This window comes from Condylostylus longicornis, unplaced genomic scaffold, assembly GCF_029603195.1.
Source record: "Condylostylus longicornis isolate FDR11 unplaced genomic scaffold, ASM2960319v2 ptg000003l, whole genome shotgun sequence".
NCBI classification, from domain to species: Eukaryota; Metazoa; Arthropoda; class Insecta; order Diptera; family Dolichopodidae; genus Condylostylus; species Condylostylus longicornis.
This window is the reverse complement of record NW_026577972.1, coordinates 1,860,837-1,880,499: the sequence shown is the minus strand read 5'-3', so window position 1 is coordinate 1,880,499 and position 19,663 is coordinate 1,860,837. Positions and strand designations below refer to the sequence as shown.

The window sequence follows — 19,663 nt, the reverse complement described above, 5'->3', positions numbered from 1 at the left end:
TTAAGAATAATGATTCATTATGAACAACGATTCATTACGAATGTTGATTCATTTTCGTGTTGGTGAAATGAGTATTGATCCATTTTTTTTATAATGCAATTATTTGTTTATTAATTAAAAAAAAAATATCAAAAAGCTAGCTGGTTTTTAAGATTATTTTAAAGTAAATTTCACATCACAACTTTATTTATACGTTTGAAATATAGAAAAAAATATTCCACTTTGCCACAAGTTATATTTAGTATTGAAAAATTAAAGCAGCATTTCAATTTTTTTTTCTAAAAATTTTGAATACATTAGACTTTTATTCATTTCATTTTTTTATTACATTTTTCAAGTTCATTTTGGTAAATATTAAATTTTTTTTTAAATAAAATAATTATAATTATATATAATATTAATAATATTATAATTAAATTAGTGTAAATTTAAATTCAAATTAATTTGAATCATCATCGTTATCTTGATGCTGTACTTGATAATATCCATATCGTAACTTTTGATCTTCAAAATAATCAATTCTGGACATTTTTATAGCTTTCTGTATCATTTCATTTTCAGTTAATTGTCCTAAGCCTAAAAATAATAAAAAAAATCAAATTATTATGATTTGAATAAAAAAATAATCAATGAAATTTTTTTCTGTCTTAAGTTTTCATATCAAAAAAGCTTTTCATTACCGTCATCTGTATATGATGATTCGATTAGAGATTTATAAAATGATGATATTGATTTTTCTTCAGTTCCATTTGGTTTTGATGTGCTCGGTTGTTTCGCAATAAATTCATTTTTTTGATGCTGCTGCTGTTGTAGCTGTTGTTGTTGTATTCCACCTAATTAAGAATATACAAAGCTTATTAAAATAGAAATAGTAATTTGTTATATTTTCTGTACTAAATTACGCAGAATTAGTTTTAGTTTATAATGCATTTAAATTTTATTTACAAAAAAAAGTTTTAAAATACTGTAATAATTTTTGCTTTCCAAATTTTTATAAAACATGCTTTAAATAACTAATTCTGTTAAATCAAAGTAGTTTCTTAAATATTAAAATTAATTTCAATAAATGAAAATATGCATGATTTAGTTTTATGGTCTGTTTTTTTATATGTACAACAAAAATATTTACATATTTTAAATATTTTCGACTGTGTTTCATCAATTTTGATCTTTTTTGAAGGGCTGCTGCTTTGCGTATTATTTCCAGAAGTTATTTTATATTGATTAGTTGACCTTAAAATAATAATAAAAAAACATATATGAAAATAATTAATTTTATTTATTTTGGAGTTTAAACAACGTCTCGCTAATTTCGTGCAAATGATTTTGCAATTTTAAAATTTCATGAACAACAAAAAAAGATCTACAATCCAAAAAATTTTAAATTTAATGTAATCATATTATTTTATGAAAATATAAGCAAGTTTAAAAACTACGAAACAGCGAAAATTTATTCAAAAATCCAATTGAATTTAGTTCAAAAATTAATTTTTTTTTTAAACAATATTTACCACATGTTTTCTCTGAATTTTCTTTTTAATTTTCTCATCTTTTTTCTTTCACTTCCATTTTCTGTCATTCTATTGTTTTTAAAATTATTCTTTTTCGAATTTATATAAAGCATTTCTGAGTTAGGATCAATTGAACTTGTACTACTCATATCAGTATCATCACTATCACAATGTTCACCTGCTGAATTATCTACTTGAGAATTATTTTCAAATAAATTGTTTTCAGTCAATAATACATTACTGTTATTATCATTATTATTATAGTTATTATTATGTTTATTATGTTTGCATTGACTAATAAATAACGAATTACAGCAATTGTCATTTAAATTAAGTTCATGTTCAAAAGTTTTTATCATATAATTTTGATTACTTGTTGTTGCTACTTTGTTTAAATGACTTTTATTACAACTTTTTAAATTACTTTGATTATCCTTATTATCATCCTTATTAATATCATTGTTACCATTGTTTATATTGTTATTACTATTAATATTCTTATTATTATTTATAAATATATTATTACAGTTAATATTGTTTTGACTAATTTTAATACTATCAATGACATTATCACCTTCATCAAAAATAATATTATCATTCTTATTATCATTATTTTTGTTATTTTTTATAATATTAACATCTTTGATGTTGATGTTATCATTATTATCATTTTTAATATTATTGTTACGGTTATTATTACGATCATCATTATAATTATTATTATTATCATTACTTATGTCACTAACTATATTATTATTATCATTATTATGATTATTATCACTATTATTATTTTTATAATTATTTTTTGAGGCTGTTGTAGTTTTAACTGATGTAATATAACAAGATTCGGTAAATGTAATTGCAGATGTAGATTGGTTTTTTAGTTGCTGTTTAATAAATGTACTTTTAAATGCTTCAGCTGATGTAATTGTTGAATTAGTTGATGTGCTAGATATTGAACTAGCAGTACAAGATGTTGTTGATGTATTATCTTCGGTTATTGTTGAGTTATTAATTTTATTATTGTTGTTATTATTATGTTTATCATTTTTATTATTTCGATTCCTTACAATATTTTCCCGACACCATTGCAAATATGATTCGCGGGCAACCTGTTCTTGTAATGCTTCGTTAGTTGCTTCCCAATCCGTTGTTTTTAATTTATCTTCAAACATTGTCTAAAAAAAACAAAAAAAACAAATAAATACTTATAGAAAAATTTTATTTTAAATTTAAAAATCATCTCCAATTATACAACTTTTAAAATTTCTTAAAAAAAAAAAAAAAAAACCAAAAAAAAATTTTTTCGTATGAAAACCTGTTCAATTTCAAATTGTTCGCTTAAACGTATTGCTTCTCGTGTCTGTGATTCAGGTTTATATCCAGCTAAACCTAAACCTACACCTACAGAAGCATTATAAGGATCGATAATAGCATTATAATGTGATCCTCGTTGATATGAAAGCCTTAGTGGATACTGACCATTGCTAATTTGTTCTGAGTTAAATATATTTGTAGGAGCTAAAAAACGAAAAATATTTTATTTTTACAAATTAAATTTTTAATCTTGTGATTGATATTTACTTGTTTGATAACAGTATAATTCAACCGGTCTATTGTATATTTCTGACATAGCTTGTATTTCTATATGATTTCCATGTGAGTCAATATTACGTTTTCTTTTAACATAGTTATTAATGTCTTCAGTAACAAATTGTGCAAAATATTCACTATTTTGATATATATAATCCATTGTTTGTTGTCTTATGAAATCATGCATTTCTTGGTCGCCATATATTTGTAACGATATTGCTCTAAATAAACAAGCACCATCTTCTTCCACATCTTTAATAATAAGACCACGATTTTCCATTGCTTTTCCAAATTGTTCATCACGTTTTACCCATTCATCAACTGTTAATGAATTTTCTTTGGACACTAACCATTCATCACCACTATTGTAACCATTTAATGTATCTTCCAATTGTTTAATTAGTATATTATTATCGTTATTATTATTACAGTGGTTATTATTATTATTATTGTTATTATTATTATTATTTTTGTTATTATTATTATTATTATTAATGTTATTATTTGATATTGTACTTGATCTTGGTGATAATTGACATTTTGATGTTACAATAGATTGTCCATTTACAACTGATTGTTGCACAATTAAATTTGAATTATTTGTTGTATTATTATTTAAATTATTATTAGCATTATTATTTTTTATAATAGTATTTCCACTACTATTATTATTATTATTATTATTATTAATATTGTTGTTATTGGTATTAATGTTATTATTATTGATATTGATATTAAGGTTATTATGTTTAGGTGATTTTGTTATAGAGCATACTGCTGATGTTGATGTTGCATTAAGTCCAGGAGAAAGCGAATGTGGACTCATTCTATCAGCAACATGATGTTGAGCAACCGATATTACTTGATGATTTAAATACTGATGTTGTGTTGTTGTTGGAATATTATTAATATCGATTTTGCGATTATCATTTGAGCGTTTCGTACAGTGATGATGTATATTATGCTCACTATTACGCTTTTGACGCCCTCCACCGCTAAAATAAAATATTATATATTATAGTGTATTTTTACATATTATATTCAAATTTATTGGTATTGCTGTTTAATTATTGTTTACCTTTTGTGAGGACTTCTTCTATGCCTTGATTTGTCATCGAAAACATCATTACGTCTTTGGGGATTCTTTTTTAATAAATTTTTCCGAAGAAACATAAAAAAAATCAAAGTTTTATTTTAAAAATGTAATATAATTGTATATTATATTATAATGCATAAGTACTATCCTATAAAATTTGACTAAAACCAAAAATTATGTATACATAGATTATTCACGTAGAACAAAAATTTTAAAACTATTTTTTTTATTGTCCAGGACGCCTTGAATAAAAAGTCAGAACAAAAGTTAAACTTTTTCTTTCAGCGGTTTTGCTATTCTTGATTTGTGTGGTTCTTTAACTCTTTCCAAGAGTTTGTGCGTTTGTTTATTGTGACAAGTTTTTCATTATTAGTGCGTATAATGCCTTTTAGATCTATATATTGTAATTCCATACATAGATAATATACATGGCATTAGTTAAGCTGGATTCATTGATTCGTCAGTTAAACGACGAGCTGATGTGTTATACATGAACAATTGGATTTTTGACAATTATTTTATTTTTAGTACAGCTTTATTTCTCTTTCTTAAAAAATTGAATTAACTTCAACTTTAGTGCGGAAGTTTTTTTAAGACGTCAAATTTATATACATATACTGAACTTACATATAATTATGTACATATTGCAATTACATATAATTCTTATCAAAAAGGTAATTAATGCATTATAAAAAAAAAAAACGATCAGCTTTTTTCAGACGAACCAATGAACAATCAAGAGAAAAAATAGTTTGATTTTAAATAGCTCAGCTCAAAACCGACGAACCAATGAATCCAGCTTTTGTAATATGAAATGGTAGTACTCGTATGGTAGTATGGCACATCAAATTTTTTGTGTCTCTTTTATATTGTGCAATAAAATGGCCCAATATATGGTACTTATAATAGTTATTATTAAAAGAATAAGTTATTTTAAAATTTACTTGACTGAATTTAAAATAATTGTACCTACATAGTTGTATATTTATGTGCTCTTATTGGTAGAGTTCTCATAATATAAATACAATACAATAGATATGTACATACATATGTGAAGTGTACAATTGTAATCTGTCTATTTATTTTATCATTTTGTTATTGTAACACATATATAGTATAATACATATTATTATTTATTATCAAAGAAAAGAATACCCTGGATCTCTTCTATATTTTGCAAATATAAAAATTTATAAAATTAAAAACAATTTCATAAAGAAAGTAGATATTAAAATATGAAATTTTAATTAAAAATCTTAAAAGATTGCTTCCACAATAATGTCTAGTTTTATTTAAAAACCGAATCTATTATTTAAATATTTAGATAGTTTAAGTAAAAAATTACTTAATATTTTAACTAAGTAAAGTCTTTTCTTACATTTTAAAAGATTGCAATTTTGCAAATAGGGGTTACTGCACATTTAGCCAACTATATTAAATATGTAATGTAAATACTATAAGTATGTACCTATTTATGAATTTTGTAGCTGATATGTTACATATATGTGTATATAATATTTATATTGTAAGTATGTAGATATATACGTACAACAATATACAATTATTTTTTATTTATTTACCTGTGAATAACTTTCAACATTGTTATTTAAATTTCTTAAATTATTTCCATTATTTGATACCTGTTGATCAACTTGGTTATGACCATTTGAATGATCTTTATTTTTTTCATTAGATTTTTGATTAATAACAGGTTTAATGGTCATTTTTTCTTCTATGAATCTTTTGTCCTCTTTGTTTTAAAAAATTTTTTTAATTAAGAATTTTCTAAAATGTACATGTGTACATATGTATATATATGTATGTATGTATATATAATATGACAAATTGACAAATCTTATATTATTCGTATTTATAATATTTATATACATACATAATATATGTATGTATACCTATAATAACATATGCAATAATATTAAATTTATTATATGCTTAACAAAGTTACAATGCATATATCTACATATGTACGTATATACATTATAACATGCAAAATATATGTATTTAATTATATACATATGGTAGGTGTTGGGTAGGTAAAAAAACTTTTTTTAAGGTCCTTGTTACTTTTGATTTTTTTAATATTAAAGTTAAGTTTTTTTTATTCTTATTTTTGTTTCTCTTACACTACAAAAAATAATATTTAAATTAAAATTTCTATTATTTAATTAAATTTCATTTTTTTCAATAACAGTAAAAAATTCTTTTTGTAATATAGTTTTTTTTTTAATTTTCACATTTTGTACATCGTAATAAAAATATGAAAAAAAAGCAAAAACAATTATGCTAAAGTCTATTTTAACTCTTAGTTTTTTTGTTTCTCTTTTTATTTTGTTTTTTTGTTTCTAAATATTCTTCTCAACATGTAAATTTTATTACATGACGACTAAAATAAAAAACAAAAAAGAAAATAGAAAAAATAAAATTACAGTCAGTCAATATCAAAATGGCGTTCAGCAACATAATAAAAGTTTTGATACATAATATGACAAGAAAACAAAAGAAAATTAATGCATTACTTTAGTTGGAATCACTGCTGACGGAAATACAGGCGTGGACCCTAAGAGAGAATGGATAGGTAACAGCTTATGAATTTACACGTATTCTTATGCGATCTATAGAGGGCCCTTTTTAACGTCATAAATCTCACACAAGATCAACTTTTTTCAAACTTTTATTAGAAAAAGTTAAAATTCAATCTTTTTCTACTTTACTAGTTCTTACAATCTTAAAGTTTTGTGTTATTAAAACATTAAAAAATTATTTAGAAAAAAAACCGTGCAAGCTCTGTTCATTTTTTAAAGATTTTAATAAATGCTACACTACAAGAAAAAAAATAGTGCAAATTTGTTTTTTCGAAGTATTTAGTTGATGTTTTTTTTTCAAATTTGAGGAAATCTACATTTATAACTCCAAAATGCATACTTCTAATATAATCACATATATATCTACATATATATTTTTCATGTGTATACTACATTAATTTAGGTATGTATGTGATTATAGTTTTATAAGGAATTATTTTCACATTGTTAGTAAGGCTAATTCGCTAAATTACCTAAACTACCGCATCAGAAACTTTAGAACTTATACAATTTTCTTTATAATTTTTTAATTATGTTTGTTATATAGGGGACAACTTGAGGCGACGCACCTATTATAACGATTATAAAATTTGAAAAGCACTTTCATAATTATAAAACTTAAAATCAAATTATTACAAACTTAAATTAAAATCTAATAAAATTTTGATTAACTTTATTTTAAGTCGTGTATTCAGATTAAAAAATATAGCACCAAATTTGTTTTTATTCACTGTATCATTTTTTGCTCTCAATTCTCTCAGATATACATATGTCTGACCTGGCGGTACAAAAATATGCGGAAAAAGTCGAAAATATATTTAATCAAAATTATAGTTAAAATTTTGAGTTGGAATTTGATATGTAGTTCAGAAAACTTCAAATTTCATGTTAGTATAAAAATTTTTAGGTTTTAGTCAAGTTTTCGTATAACTCAAAATAAAAATAGACAAAAATCATAATTTTTCAAAAAAAAACAACAAAAAAAATGAGTCTTCAGAAATGTCATTTCGCCAAAACTACATAATGCAATTTTACAAATGTATTCACAAAAAAAGCAGGCCTTGATTTTTTGTAATTTAAAGGTTAGAATACATTACAAAACATAGTAACAGCACTTTTGGGATACTTAGCATAAATTTCATATCAAACTTGCCAATAGTGGATTAAAAATACTAAAGGAGGGAGCATGTCGCTTACACTTTTTAAAAAATTGTATCTTGCAAAAAAACGTAATGAAGCCAAAAACTTCGGGTAAGTCACTTTCTTTGCTCCTAGCATTGTCAAACTGGAGTTAACATTAAATGTCAAATTTCGTTTTTTTTTTTTAGAAAATTATGCGCCGCTATATAAAAAGTAAGCAGGAAAGAGTTTGTTACTTTATTTATAAAATTAGTGCAGATTGTAAATAAAAAATCATAAAATATTTAATAGTAAGTGTTAAAAAAAGTATTATATTATAAAAACTTTCATAATTTATGAATTATTTCATAAAAAATATAAAAAGTGAAAGAAAGAAAAAAATCGGTTGAAAATGAAAAAGTTGTGTAGATCTAAATTGTTGTTCCCATTTGTAAAAACAAGTTGTTGTTTTTTTACACCATATACATGTAAATATTATTCATTTCAATAAATATTTGTTTAATAGTGCATTGATTAATTCATTATTTGTAATTTTATTAAGTTTTTAATTTTGCAAAGAAAACATTTATTTTTGTTTTGTTTTAAATAAAAATTACTTCGGATAGCATAATTTTACCAGGACCGGATTTTTTTTAAGCAAAATGAGTTTGCGTTTGATAAAATATAGCATACAGACAAATATTTTAAATTGATCTTTTATACTTTTTTATATAATTGTCAGAAATGATGAAACAGTTTTCCTAGAAATGATGAAATAAAATATATTTCTCTTTATAGAGTGAAGATTTGGTCACTAAAAAAGTGTATGAAGACGTGCCGATGCCGGTGAATTCAGTAAGTAAAATAAAATATTAGTGTGAATTATTTAATAAATATTACGGTGGGCTCGTCACCTACCTAGTAAGTTCAATGAAGGGGCGAAGTAGGAATACAAAAAAATTTTTAAAAAATATATTGTTTTAGAATAAATTACATACCATCTACTTTAGTGAGTAATAACCATCATATTAATTAAAATTTGTTAAAAATTATACTGTTTTAGAGTCATTATGTTAGGTTAGGTTGTCGCAGCCCCCGAAGCATACACATATGCCAATTAGGCCCGTTGTGGTATTGTCGCATCTCTTTTCCCTCGCCCCTCTTCCGAACTAACGGGAGCTTCTTAAAAATAGGCTCAAACCCCCAACGCTTAAGTCTGCTAAGCCCGCAGCGAGGCCGAAATTTCTGCCTTCTCTCCTTCGTCGCAGCAGCTCCTACAAAGGTCGTTTACGGGGTGGCTCATTCTCCTCGCATGTTCGCCAATAAGACAATGGCCCATCAGAACCCCTACTACAGGCGTATCGGCGGAGCTTTATTTGGTATCTTGTATCTCCTGCTGAAAATAAGTAGTTCCGTTTTTTGCGGGTTGATCGTCAGCCCGCAGTCGGCAACCTACTCAGAAACTAGGCTCAGGACTCTCTGCATGAGCTTATTTAGGGCATGAAGGTGCTTCCAAGACACAGCCACCGTCAAGTCGTCAGCGTAAACTATCACCTTGTAGCCGTCCTACTCCATGCATACCAGTAATTGATTAATCACCAAGCTCCAGAGGAGAGGAAAAAGTACACCTCCTTGAGGGGTGCCCCCGCTAACGGGGCGCTCAATGCATGAGCCCGCAAAGCTAGCCCTGATGGTTCTGCCTGAAAGCATATTGCCTATTAGAGCGCTCAGAGAGCCATGAACTGAAATTCCGGGCAGCGCCCGAGTGATACCCCGCGACCCAACATTGTTGAATGCACCCTTAAAATCTAAGAAGGCAGCTATTGTATGCTCTCTGCAGTCTAGAGATCTTTCAATATAGTGTACCAAAGAGCAGTTTCCGTTCCTGCCCTTACGATACGTAAGGTAGCAACATTCCATAGCACCGTAGCAACATTTCATGTTTTTGGAATGTAGGTTAAGTCCATACAGCACTCATAGATGATCTTAAGCCAAGGAAGGATGACCTCCGCTGTACTTCTGCCGGTACTATGTCTTAGACCCGCCGACTTGAATGTATCAAAACTGCGAATGACCCAGAGGATTCCCCTTATCAATGACCAGCGCCCCCGCACAAAACTCACCAAAATGACTAGCCAGAGCACGCTCCTCTCCAACCTCAGGAAAGTGTGCATCCAGCAGCAGCTCCAATGAGACTCCGAGGCGGAGTTCAAGAATTGCCAGTACCTATCAAGTAATGTGGCACGACTGGGTCACTTGCCAAAACTCTTCCAAGTCTGGAGGCCTCGGAAGTCTCCCCAATCCTGCTGCGAAAGTCCTTCCAGGAAGACCTTTGAGCCCTCTTCAATTCCTTCTTGTACTTCCTGAGGTCATCCTTGTAAGCGCAACAATCAAATGGTATTCTGGTGAACTTCGCTCTGCTAAATTGAGTTCTGCATATTTTACGGATGGCGTTTAACCCTTCGGACCACCATTGTGGTTTCCTTTTGCCTCTTATGTGAGTTAAAGGACACGGTCCCTAGAGCCACAATTTATGGTCCCAGTGAGTGTGCAGACCAAACTTTTAAGGTCACCAGGCGCTCTAGGACGCAAAGGGACCCGGCCCCCAGGAGATCACTTAACGAATCTCGGAACCTCGCCTAATCAGCCCGCTTGCGGTTTCTAAAAGTTAAGGGAGAATTCTGCAGAGCAAAGAATTCAAATTCTATATAGTGATGGCCCGAAAAAGAATGCTCTTGCTTTCTGATTTGTAATAAAAGGAATACTTTCCGATTTATAACCAAGCCAGCAATAATTTGTGAGGCAATGGTTATATCTATAACCTCTTGTCTATTTTTAGTAACGAAAGTGGGCTCTAAGCCTCTTTTACATAATGTGAGGTTAGTACTCAAGATAAAATCAAAAAGTGACTCACCTCTCGTGTTGGTATCCCAGCTCCCCCAGATGAAGTGATGTGCGTTGGCATCGCTCGCAATAATGAGACTGTATCTTCTCTACCAGGTACCTGAGATTACTGGATTGAAACATCCTCTGGAAATTATGGGTCAGGTATACTGAGGCCCATTAGGAGATCCTGTCACCAACTGACTGCCATCAAGACTGACTGCAGTCCAATCTTCATTGCTGTAAAGAGGCTACAGAAAAGCATTTAAATTATTTTTAATTAATATGCACGATTTTACCTTCCCACCGCTGTCGCTATAGAACAGCCTGTAGTTTACAGTCCTGAGCCCTCGAATCCTCTCTACGCAAGCTAAGGTTGCTGGACCCTGACTTTGTCATCTTCGCCCTTTTGTAGACGGAGAAGAAGCGCATCTGATGTCTCTTTAGAGTGGTGGAGATTGATCTGGATTATTCGAAGCATTACTGCTTTCGTTAACCTCCACCAACGTTTTTTCTGCATCGTCATTCAAGTCCAGGTCCAATGGGGCACCCTTCAGATCAAGATGCATAACATCTTCGCCTGTTAGATCCGCCCATCTAGTAATTCTGCTTCTGATGAAAGCGATGTCTGGACAGACGACTTATGTTCGTCGGCCGCTGGCTTCCGTTCTGGGACCGGCTCCTTGTCGGCTTCCGGCCTCTAGGTTCCCTCCCCCCTTGTATCCGTTTAGTTCTATGAAAGAGAAGTCATAATTAACGGCGAAATTCTACTTCTCCAGAGGAGCCACCGATTCCTTGATCAGAATGATCAGGCCCTGTTTGTATTCGCCCTTTTTTCTTGAAGCTTAGCCAACCTCCAATTGTCGGTTGGCAAGTTTGAGTTTCCTAGCTGGATTATCTCTAGGATTGTATTCATATTCGACGCCTCAGCTGAAATGCAGGCACGAGCTCGAGGTCTGGTTGAGATATCATCCTTTGCAACGACCGCGATCTCGCGCCGGGCCAGATCTCTCCTATTCTCGCTATCGTCTTTGTTTATAAGTCCAAGAGCCTGTTACCTGCACAAGCCACAAGTTTGACATATCCCTAGTGCCAACCTTGGTCTCTGCACGAAAGATATGGACCTGGATTTTTCCTTCATACATTTCCTTTCCACCTTCCGCCAATTTTCTGCTGAGATCCTGCCATCATCTTTTACATGGTTTACCACTGCAACGATTAGATGGTCCTTCGGGATCTCATTGATCGGCCTTATGACGCGTGAAGGTTTGTTCGGTTACCTGGGTTTTTTTCAACTTCGGTCACTTGTTCGCTCTGTGGAGCATTGACGTTTAGTAGCCACCCCCTTCTCGCTCGTGTACCTGTCCACTATGATCCTTTCCAGATTTCTGAAGGCCGGCCGCCGTTCTGAATAGGCCCTTTGTGAGGGCGTGATTGATGCTTTTGGCCTCCTTTCTTTTCTCCGGGTAGTCTGTGTGACTGCACCCGACGCGCTACTCCCGGCTCTTTGCCTGACTTTGTCATAGCTTCATGCACTGTAGATTGTTCCCCGTTGGGGTTGCTGCTTCATCTTCGTTGGTTAGGAAGCGCGCGGGCGGTAAATCCAGATTAGTTTGACCTAGAATAGGCGGCTCCCTGGTCAGCGTCTGATTCCTGAGGGACGGCAGTTTTTGAATCCTGGCAGTAGGTATAAAATGCAGAATTTAGTCATTTGTGCAATGGACAAAACAAAAGGATTTAGTACCCCAGGTGGTAATTCAACTACGTTGGAGAATCCACCCTCTTCGGAGGTCGGCTCTACGGATTCTGGGGAGAGCCATTTATTGCATTTGATTGATCCGTTCAGGAGGAACTCGAAAACCCGGCGTTCACCACCTACACCTGATGTGCGGATTTTAGAAAAGGATAAAAATATAGAAGGTGGACTACCGAACATTCAAGCTCCACAGACCAATAAAGATATAAACATGAGTAAAGCTCAAGCCAAAAAAAGTGATGATCAGAATGCTGACATACATAAAAGGATTAGCCAACTAGAACAGCTCTGTGTGGCTTTGAAAAACGAGGTTCTTCAACTGAGGGCTGAGAATGAGAAGCTAAAGAAAGAGAAACATGGGCAAATTACAAACAATATGTCTAATGGGAGTAGTCATAAAGAAAAAGACGCTGCTCCACAAGCAAAGCAGGTGAGGTCAATCGTGGACGCCTACTCAACAGAAGAGGAAGAACTCGCCAGAGAAACAGATTGGACCAGTAAAAAACGAAAAGCGGAATCATCGCTGCAAGTGGTTCAGGTGACGATCAAGGCTGAGAAAGCGGATGTTCCTGATTCTAAAAGTCGAGGCGATGTCACGGAAAACTAGGCCGCCTCCAGTAGTCATAAGTAATGTGGTTGACTATAATCAAATAGAGTCAACATTGAAAAATAAGGACATCAATTTTAAGGTTAAAATGATGAATAACAATCAATTTAAGCTTATTGTAAAATCCGAAACGGACTACAGGAATCTTACCAGAGCCATGAATGGAGCTGGACTAGAATGGCATACCTATGAAAACAAGCAGGCCAGACCAATAAAAATCATGGTAAGAGGTCTTCACCCCAGTTGTAAACCGGAAGATATAAAGGAAGACCAAAGCTCTAGGGGTTACAAGATCTTAGATGTAACCAATAAAATTAAAAAAATAAAAGAAAATGGGAAAAACATTATGGTGCCTCTACCGCTGTTTATGTTAACATTCTCAAATGAAGAAAAGATGAAAAAAATTTACGAAATCGATTACATAAATAGGATGAAAGTTAGGATAGAGGCACTTCAAAAGGATAGGAACATTCCGCAGTGTAAGAGGTGTCAAAGGTATGGGCATACACAAAAATTTTGCCAGAGAGAACCGAATTGTGTTAAATGTGCAGGCAGGCACTTAATATCAGATTGTAGTAAGCCAAAGAGTACTGCAGCAAAGTGTTCCAATTGCTTGGAGGCTCACCCAGCAAACTCTAGGGAATGCCTTGTAGCTAAGGAACTGAAAAAACGTAGAAATAAGAACAGCAACAACAACTTGAAGAATTCTGAACGGCCACCGAGGCAATTCACCTCGAGAATAGTCTCAAAAGAGCAATAAAGCAAGGGCCAGTGACGTGAATGTTTTGTATAAAATGCAAAATATGATGCAGAACATGCTAGATATGATGGACAAAATCCAACAGAGATTGAGCATTTTAGAGAGCGAAGGGAAAAAATCGAATACCAAAAGACCTGGCAAAAAAAGTTTGGCAAAAATTTTAAAAGAAAGTGGATCATACGAAGTATATAAAGGCCAAGAAAGAATTAGCGAAAGCGGTTAGCATTGCAAAGAAAATGACATCGAAAGAATTCTATGAAAGTCTAGAAAATTGATGAAGGCCATGTGAAACAGGCCGTCTCAATTGAAAAACAACAAAGCAACTGAACCAGACCAATTACCATCAGAAGTTTGGAAATGTGAGAGTGACGTGGGAATACAGGGGCCGACCATATTGTTTAATAGAACCCTTGAATAGAAAGGTGAACGTATATCAAGCAGTTGAAGGGAAAGCTTTATGATTCCGGTTTTAAAAAAAAAGCGACATACAGCCCTGTCAAAATTATAGGGATATAAAATTAATAACGCACACGATGAATTATAGGGATATAAAACTAATAACGCACACGATGAAAGTATGTGAGAGAGTAATAGCATACAGAATTGGAAAAATTGTAACAATAACGTCAAACCACCGTGGATATATACAAGGTGAATCTACAACTGAGTCTATACAAACATTAAGAAACATCAGGGAGAAGCATAGAAGCAGGAAAGAAAATCTTCATATAGCATTGAGCGACCTCGAAAAAGCGTTTGATGGAGTGCCCAGAACATTACTGTAAGAAGCAATGCATTATGAAAGATATGTATGATGACTGCTCAACCCAAATCAAAACACCGGTTGACATTACACATCCGTTCAACGTAAAAGTTGGTTTGCGTCAAGACAAAGCCCTGAGCCCGTCTCTAACATAATAATGAACCACATAACAGCTGCCATACAGAAACCGCATCCATGGAAGATGTTTTTTGTAGACGGCATTGCTCGGATTGAAACTAGTAAAGAAGAGCTTGAAAACAATCTGAATTTGTGGAACTCTGTTTTCACTAAAAATGGATTACGCATGAATATCAGTAAAACAGAATATATATTACTAAAATTCTGTGGTAATGATGAGAGTCTGTCAATGGTAAAGCCCTTCAAATACCTAGGTTAACTGATATCAGACGATGGTGACATGTAAAAAACACATTTATAAAATTTGCACGTCACCGAAATGCGCATGTAACGTTGAGCATCAGGAGTAACTCATAAAAACAGAATCAACCTTCTCGTGGTGAAACCTGCTTAAAACAAATTAGGAAATGACGACGGAGTATTGGCGGGATAACCATAGCAAAACCTGGACTAAATACTCAGACGACGTAGTCCTACCGAATTGGAGGCTCGGCTCCGGAGTAATACCCTAATTCGGTAAACCATACATTTTTAGCAGACTTTTACAACAGCTTCGGATATCAAATAGAACAACACGGTCACGAAATATAGAAAAAATTAAGAACAACGATTTAAACTTGCGACTTGGAATGTTAGAACAATGCTTCAACCAGGCAAAATGAATGAAATTCCCAGCGAAATGATGAAATATGATCTATACATAATAGTACTGCAACAAGTAAGATGGCCAGGATAAGGTCAATTCGACAAAGCGGAATTTTCTATTTTATTCAGTGGCTCATGAGCTCAACTGGGCACTGGTTTTATCATTAATAGAAAAACTAGAAGGGGCCGGTTGAATGTTGAATCAATTAATGATAGAATATGTGCTAGGAAAATTCACTATACTCCCAGCTTATGCACCTAAGGAAAACCCTAAAGAGAATGAAAAGGATGCATTCTATGATGACATTGAAAGATCAATAGAAAACAAACTCCATTATGATATGAAAATTTTAGATTTAGGGGGCTTCAATGCTCAGATAGTTAAAGAGAGTTTTGTGCAAGATGTGGCTGGTCCGCAAACGTAACACACAAGCACAAATGAAAGCGGAAAAAGTCTTTGCCACTCAGCAGCAGCTCAGAACTTCATAATAAAAAGCATTTCCTTCCTACACAAAAAATTTATTTAGGAACATGGCTTCCACCTCTAGACAATTATATTAACCAGATTATATTAACCAGTATCCTAATAACAACAAGGCATGCTTCGCCTGTCATGGATGTGAGAGTTTGCCGAGGACCCAATTCTTACTCTGATTACTTTCTTGGAAAGGCTATAATAAGAGAAAAGATTGCCAATATAGAGAAAACAGCTAACTGCAGAACGAGAAAATGGGGCGTATAGAAGTTTAGTAATACTGAAATAGTAAGAGCGTACAAAGAAAAGCTGAGAATAAATCTCACAAATTTAAAAAAATATAAATGATGAATGGTGCCAAATACAAATGGGGATGGAAACGGCCGCCAACGAAACTATTGGTCATACTAGAAAGGAAAGAAATGCTGAATGGTTGGACCAAGGTTGGACTATAAAGAACAAAAACGATGGCAGATTAATAATTCTATAAAGAAGGTGACGAAATAATATGAAGAAATACAAAGATTTAAGAAGCCTAGCGGGTAGAATTTGCAGAAAAAAGAAAAAAATTGCAATGAGGGAAAAATAAGAAAAATAGAAGAGCACCATTCGAAACTTCTATAAGGAAGCAAAAGCTGAAAGGACAGTTTTTAACGCTAGATTAAACTCAGTAAAAGATAAAAGCGGCGTAGTAATAAGTGAAGAAAATAAAGTTCTGGAAGAATATTTTTTAAACTCAGAACAACAGATTGTGGAAAAATCAATCTATCTAACAGCACAACCTCTAGTGCTGAATCCTACATTAGAAGAAGTAACCGAGTCTATTACACGATTAAAAAATATGAAATTACTAGGCGAGGATAACCTGCAGGCGGAGCTATTCAAACATGGTGGTGAAGAACTAATAAGAAGAATTTACAAACTAATTGGAAACATATGAAGACAAGAAACAATGCCACAAGACTGGGACATTGGTCTTATAGCACCAATCTACAAAAAAGGTCACAAACAAAAGTGTAATAATTACAGAGACATCACATTATTAAAGGTTGCCTATAAAATATTAACAAGTATTTTGCAAGAAATGATTAAACTGTACTCAAAAGAAGCATTAGGCGAATACCGGGCCGGTTTTCGACCAAACAGATCTACCACCGACCGTATATTTACAATGACGCAAGACATGGAAAAATGCTACTAGTACAACACAGATTTCCATTTTTTGTTTATTGGTTTTTGTCAGGCATTTGACAGAATTAACCGAGATATAATCTATGACTCACTAGAAAAAATGGGAGTCCCACAAAAACTGATAAAGTTGGTTAAAATGACTTTGGTAAACATCGCAGCAAGAATTAGTATTGGCCGAAAAACTTCACGAGCTTTTCAAATAAAAAATGGAGTCCGTGAAGGAGATTCCCTGTCTGCACAACTTTTTAATATATCCCTCCACGCGTTTATGGCAGGTTTAGAGAGAAGCGACAAAACATTAAGCAAAACCCAATGACAAGAAATAGAAGAGCCCTATACGAAGTTTTTGTGGAAGTAGATTAGAGATCGAGGAATCATGGACTAAGCATCAATCAAAATAAAACAAAGTACATGAAACTATCAAGAAGTAAAACAAGAAGAAGTTTTCAGAATATCTCAGTTGGAGAATATAACTTCGAGGGAGTAGCTAAGTTTAACTACCTGGGGGTGCAAATCAATAATAAAAATACTAATAGCGAATGCATACAAGAACGTATTCAAGTTGGAAACAGAAGCTATTATGCAAACATAAAATTATTTAAGTCCAAAATCATATTACGTAACACAAAACTCACGCTTTATAAAACTTTAATTAGACCTGTAGTTACATATGGTTCAGAATGTTGGTCATTGACAGCAAATGAAGAAAATTATGGAATATATATTTCCTTAGAATTTTTGAAAGAAAAATACTGAGAAAAATGTTCGGAGCAATACAAATAGATGAAAATACCTTGAGAATCAGATGTAATGATGAATTGAATGCATTGATTGGGGATGCCGACATCGTTAGATTCGCTAAATCAAACAGAATCAGACAGGCTGGCCATGTAATACGAATGGAACAAACCCAAATTCCGAAAAACATGCTAACCGCCAACCCAGAAGGTAATCGGCCGCGAGGAAGGTCAAAAAAGAGAACTTGAAGACATGGAAGCAGACTTAAATAAAATGATCATTAGAAATTGGAAAAACGTGGCTATTGATAGAGATAGATCGAGGAAACTAGTAAAGGAAGCCAATACCCACACCGGGTTATAGAACTGAGGATGATGATGAAAGGCATTGAAAGCTCTGAGATGGTAGTACAATCATATTAATACCGTTCTTAAACTTTTTACAAAGCATTATTTAAGTCACGGTTTATTTAATTTGTTATTTCTGGCAACATTTGTATGACACATATAAGAAAAGTGTGCTCGATTTTTTCGATATCCGATTTACTTTTATTTTACGTATCCCCTTCAAATAGGACGCATTTAGGAAAAGTGTACAATGTGAAGAGCTCTTACTAAACGTTTTGGAATGTGATACTCTCCGGTCCTCACTTTCAATAAAAACCTTAACACCTCATCTAGTTTTACCATCGTGGTGGACATTCTCCGCCGCGTCGAAGACGTTCAAAAGGCATTCTCCAGTGGACAGCCCGATCTCTGAAGCGCGAAAGTACATAAGTACTATCACCATCTTCAACTGACCTTTTGGTCATATGAACGATCGGAGGAGTCAGCGGATCTATAAAGTTAGTAGACGGATGTGTTTGCAATAAGCGAGCGTTGGGTGGGTTGTGAGTGTTGGGTATAGATGTAGAAAATTGAGTATTAGCTGTGAATGTTTTACCCTGAAAATGAAATTTGGATATTTGGTTCCATTGTCAATATTTTTGTTCTTGTTATTATTTGTATTGTCGCTATGGTCTTTTTCATTAATTTCATCGTTATTATTATTATTGCTATCGAGATTTATGTCAGTATTACTCTCATTATTATTATTATTATTATTATTATTATTATTATTATTATTATTATTATTATTACTCTTATTATTATTACAATTATTGTTAAAATTTTTTATTTTCCCTTTTTTATTTATGTTATTGTTCCCTTTAAGTTCATTGTTACGGAAAAGAACCTGTGTAGTATGCTTGCCTATGCGAGAAGAACCAGCGCGTGGGGAGTTGTCCATATTGTTAGTATTTTGGAAACCAAACTGTTTCCTGTTCCTCTTATTATTAAGTGGGTTATTAAGTAAGTATGGGTTTAAGTTTAGAGTGCATTGAAGCATTAGCTTCCTCGTATCCAACATCACTCCCCATTGAGTCATAATCCTTAAAATATGAATCACCGTACCCACATGCCAAAACTTATGACCAATTATGTCATCAGCTATGGAAGAAGGTACAGCAACTTTGAAAGACTTGTATTTGGACTTATATTTTAAGTTATTTGGAGTGAAATTAGCTATGGTTATATTATCGCACTTGAATTTTTTAATTAATAACAACTTGAGGCTACTTACTGTGGTGGTCACTGAAAATTCTAAAAAGAATAGGTTCGAACATCGAGGCGAAGAGTTGAGGGAAGATCTAGTGGCTGGTTTCTTTGAAAGTCTGATGCAAGTAGTACAAGATTTTTCATTTGAGCAATTAGTCTCAGCAGCGGCGGACATTTTGGAACTTGCAGGAGG

The 19,663-nt window shown here is 32.4% G+C and overlaps 1 protein-coding gene across 5 annotated transcripts; it reads right to left on the bottom strand.

The window, feature by feature from the left end:
• Positions 1-271: 271 nt before the first annotated feature.
• LOC129607521 (putative uncharacterized protein DDB_G0286901) lies at positions 272-6,479 on the bottom strand. Of its 5 annotated transcripts, none has more exons than XM_055518556.1 (9): positions 6,342-6,479; positions 5,781-5,950; positions 4,183-4,247; positions 3,096-4,099; positions 2,830-3,032; positions 1,512-2,689; positions 1,130-1,233; positions 681-833; positions 272-576 (listed from the first exon to the last, which is right to left on the bottom strand). In XM_055518556.1, the coding sequence occupies exons 2-9, from the start codon at positions 5,922-5,924 to the stop codon at positions 440-442; spliced, it is 2,988 nt and encodes a 995-aa protein (XP_055374531.1). In that variant the 5' UTR covers positions 5,925-5,950; positions 6,342-6,479; the 3' UTR covers positions 272-439. The 5 variants fall into 5 exon arrangements, with proteins under 5 accessions (XP_055374531.1, XP_055374564.1, XP_055374556.1 ...); XM_055518589.1 differs by having other exon boundaries at positions 5,781-5,985; positions 6,232-6,458; XM_055518581.1 differs by having other exon boundaries at positions 6,232-6,458.
• Between the last annotated feature and the right edge of the window lie 13,184 nt (positions 6,480-19,663).